Source organism: Macadamia integrifolia, chromosome 3 (genome assembly GCF_013358625.1).
Source record: "Macadamia integrifolia cultivar HAES 741 chromosome 3, SCU_Mint_v3, whole genome shotgun sequence".
Classification (NCBI taxonomy): Eukaryota; Viridiplantae; Streptophyta; class Magnoliopsida; order Proteales; family Proteaceae; genus Macadamia; species Macadamia integrifolia.
In genome coordinates, this window is record NC_056559.1 from 25,510,553 (window position 1) to 25,514,439 (window position 3,887).

At 37.8% G+C, this 3,887-nt stretch overlaps 1 protein-coding gene across 1 annotated transcript; it reads right to left on the minus strand.

Moving 5' to 3' along the window:
- Window positions 1–2,011: 2,011 nt before the first annotated feature.
- LOC122074611 lies at window positions 2,012–3,104 on the minus strand. Its single transcript, XM_042639512.1, has one exon. The coding sequence runs from the start codon at window positions 2,995–2,997 to the stop codon at window positions 2,452–2,454; it is 546 nt and encodes a 181-aa protein (XP_042495446.1). The 5' UTR covers window positions 2,998–3,104; the 3' UTR covers window positions 2,012–2,451.
- Between the last annotated feature and the right edge of the window lie 783 nt (window positions 3,105–3,887).

The following is a 3,887-nucleotide window of genomic DNA, read 5'->3' on the forward strand; positions in this document are numbered from 1 at the left end:
AAAAAAAAAAAACAAAAAAAAAAATTAATAAGTGAAGAAGTTTGTGGGAAAAGGTTGTACACACTGTTGGTACTGTTGGTGCATATGGCCCTCATACACTCCCTTCTTCTAACATTCTCTCTCCTCCATGACATGTGACTAATATGAAATATGTGACATCTCTTTCTATGCTCTCATTGACTAGGCATGTAGATCTCATTACACGCCACAATGTCTAGATCCCCTATCTATAATATATTCCCTATATACATATACATATCTCATGCAAAACTTTTTTTCTACACAATCTGTAATATATGGTGTTCAAAATTTCTAGGCAACCCCCAATAGCCCTTGTTTCTGCAGGTGTGGAATGTCAAATAGGGCAAAAACCTTGTAGACAAGTGTACCTCAGTGTTGTGTCGATATACATTGAGTATTTGACTCTCTTAGATGTGAGTATGTGACACATGGTTAATTTTGACCACTCCCTAGGTACCGACTGAAAAAGTTATTAGATCTACTTTTCATGTTGTAGAAATGGTTAGGTCATGTTACGACAAGAAATCATCCTAGGGTTTTCATACAACCTGCACAAAAAAACAAACATAAGAGAGTGAGCATCGGGCTACTCCGACGGGGACTCTCCGATGCCTAAATTAGATCTCTTTGCAAACACTAATTCCAAGCATAATGAAAAATTTTCGATCCCTTTGAAGGGGGTTTATCTGAGTATTTATAGTTGGAGCGAGACAGTCATGGAGAATCCCAACTTGATAGCCATCCTAGAGCTGGTAGAAGTCCAAGCATAGTAATAGTTTGAGTATATATTTGGAGAGTGTATAACACCGAATATCCTTCTAGATGATTAAGAATCACTTTTAATTAATCTTTCCTATTTAGGAAATATCTGTTCCTAACTTGGAGGTTACGTATTTGATTGGGAGTGGATCTCCTTGTAGTGATTGAGTTTCCTTCTTTTATCTAGGATTCTTTGAGTGCCCATGAGTAGCTCGGTTGTCAACCTATGAATGTGGACTTGGCAATAGCTAGTCCTTGAGCTGGTCCTGGTTTAATTTCTTGATCTCTAAGTCTGGTTCAGCTGTTTGGCGTTGGCTTGCCTCACCCAGATCCAATTCCATGTGTTGGGCTAGTATTGGCGAGTACAAGTTAAGCATATGAGGCCATTTGTATAAATATATTCATTAATACTTGTGAGAATTTTGTTTTTTGGGTAACGTAATACTTATAAAACATGATAAATTATAAATGAAAACTATAATAACTTGTTTTGTATTGAAAGAGTCTGGGCATTTCAATGTTTTACAAGGTTAAAGTGAGAGTGATGTGAAATAATGTGGTTGCCCACACTGTATACATCTATATCTATATCAGGAGGGGTTGCGCTGCAAGGTCTTGCTTTGCTTTAGTCCAGGGAGAAGTCATGCGGTCAACCCTCCTACTCCCCACCATTTTTAAAGTAATGATAATAAGTAATAGTAATGTAGCAATAAGTGGGCCTATTACCTCTCAATTGAATGCCTTGTCGACTTCATGGTTTAAGGAATCAGTTTTGGATCATCTGTATCCTTCAATTCAGATCAACATTGACACTTACCAATCTTGATTCCAGATTGATATATCAGTGTAGCAATATGGATCAAAGATTAAAAATAAAAATCAAGTTTCAAGAAAAAAAAATAATAAAAAATATGAGCAAAAAGAAGTTTATCAAATGACCAACCCTCAGACAAGTATCCTATTGAGAACTGCCAACCACTCGACCATGGCATGGGTGGCTTTCAATTTCCTAATGGACTAGCATGAGAAGGAACACTTAAATTTTATAGGCCACTCTTCTTGGTGTATAGCCTAGCTATATATCAAATTAAATCATGAATCATGATTCAAGAATAACATCATCTTTTGACCACCAGTTTTCCCCTTACCAGCTTTTACCCCTTCGGATGTTCAATAAATTCTGTTTTTTCGAGGTTCATGCATTAGATTTAAAAAAATAAAAAATAAATTAAAAAAAAAAAACCATAAATATTATAAAACTAGCATAAATTCCAAGCTCCCAAAAATTGGGAAAAAAGCAGCAGAAATTTACGACTTTTTACTACTTTCCATAATCTTTATCATCCAAACAACCCCCTTTCTTCTTCCGGAATTTAGATTTTCTTTACATCCCATGTGCAACATTACATCACTGCTTTTCAAACTACAGAATTCAAAAGTTTCAAAGTCTTTCCCTCCATGGAAAAATCTCTGAAATCTTCCACCACACTTGAAAAGCGGATGAACCACAAACTAAACTAAACTATACCACTACCATCTGATTGGTATCATCCAATATATTTGATATGCATAAAATTGACCCACCAACGGCCGACCTATCTGTTGCCCAATTCTTGATTCTTAATGCACAGGCCATCCCATGATTTAGATTTCAACGGCATTCATTCTTTTTCAGAAAAGCCCGAAAGCTGCCCACTCAGCATCGCCGGCGGTCCTTGGTGATGACTGAACTGACGAGAACGGAGATGGAGAGCTGATGAATGAAGAAGAAGATACCGAATCACGAAACGGCGAGAGCATTTTTCTGGTTGACGTCGATCTCCGAGCTAGTGTCTCAAGATCAGAGGTGTAATCTACTTCGGACTCAATCGGCGGCCCGATTTTGCCGCTCCTCTTCTTGTTACCATTTCGCTTCATCAACGGCGGGAAGCAACCGGCTGAACCAGTAATCACTTCCACAGAACTGGGCCGATCGAATCGAAACCGGTCGGACCTTAACCTGCTTGACACGGACCGTGATCTTGTGGTTGACCGGATGGAGAGGGAACCCACCTCTTGTGGAGGGTAATAGTAGTTTCCGGCACCGGCGGGTGGAGGCATAAGCTTTGGGGAGGGTTTAAAGGAGGGCTGGTGATGATGTGGCTTTGGGACACCTGGTTGGATCTCCCACTTGAACGGCACAGAACCTGGTTGCTTGAACGATTCATCAACGGCCATTGTGAGTTGAGACTGAGCTTAACTCTCCATGTCTCTGTGGCTTTACTAAGCTCTGTTATTTATAGTTGCTGATGGAGAGAAGAGAGGAGGACGGGTGGAGCGCCTGGGCGAGATTGGTGGCGGATGGTGGGGGCGTTCAATTGCTTATCTCAATTCGCTACTCACGGGGTTTGACAATGATAGAAAACACCAAAATTAAATTGACCGTTTACATAGGAAACAAAACATGATTAGAGGAGATTTGAATGGTGGTCGCTTTGATCATGGCATGGTATTTTGAAGAAGTGGAATGATTCATGGTATGTGGACCATATTGTCTAGGGGGTGTCAAAACCTAGTTCGTACCGATAAAATCGATCGAAAGCGATCGATAAAACTTGAATTGAATCAAGCTGATTTTCATTGGATTGGTTTTGGGCTAAAGTATGTTGGGATTGGCTGAAAACTGGTCCAAACTGGACTGACCAATAAACAAATTGAAATCAAACCGAATAAAATCGATAGAAAAATAAATGATTATGAGATTGTAAATTAGTGAATTGACTATCCATTTTTCATAATATTAGTGAAAAAAAAATTTTATTATAAGGGGAATGGTAATAAATCATTGAATATTAGGTTATGAATAAAAAATTTGATTTGTAAATTGTAATAATGCTTCCATTAATTTCCTTGTTCACTATACAAAACTAATTGGATAGTTAAAGGAATGATTGGGGATAATAGGGTTCATTTTGTGGTTTGAATATTAGTTATTTTCTTAGTAATTTGTTTCCCATTGGTTCCAATATTAGTTCCCTTACAAGAATAAACCATGATTTAATCATAAATTTAAAGTATTTTTTTTGTCAATTTTTGTCACTATAAGTTGTGAATGTAAGATTTCATTA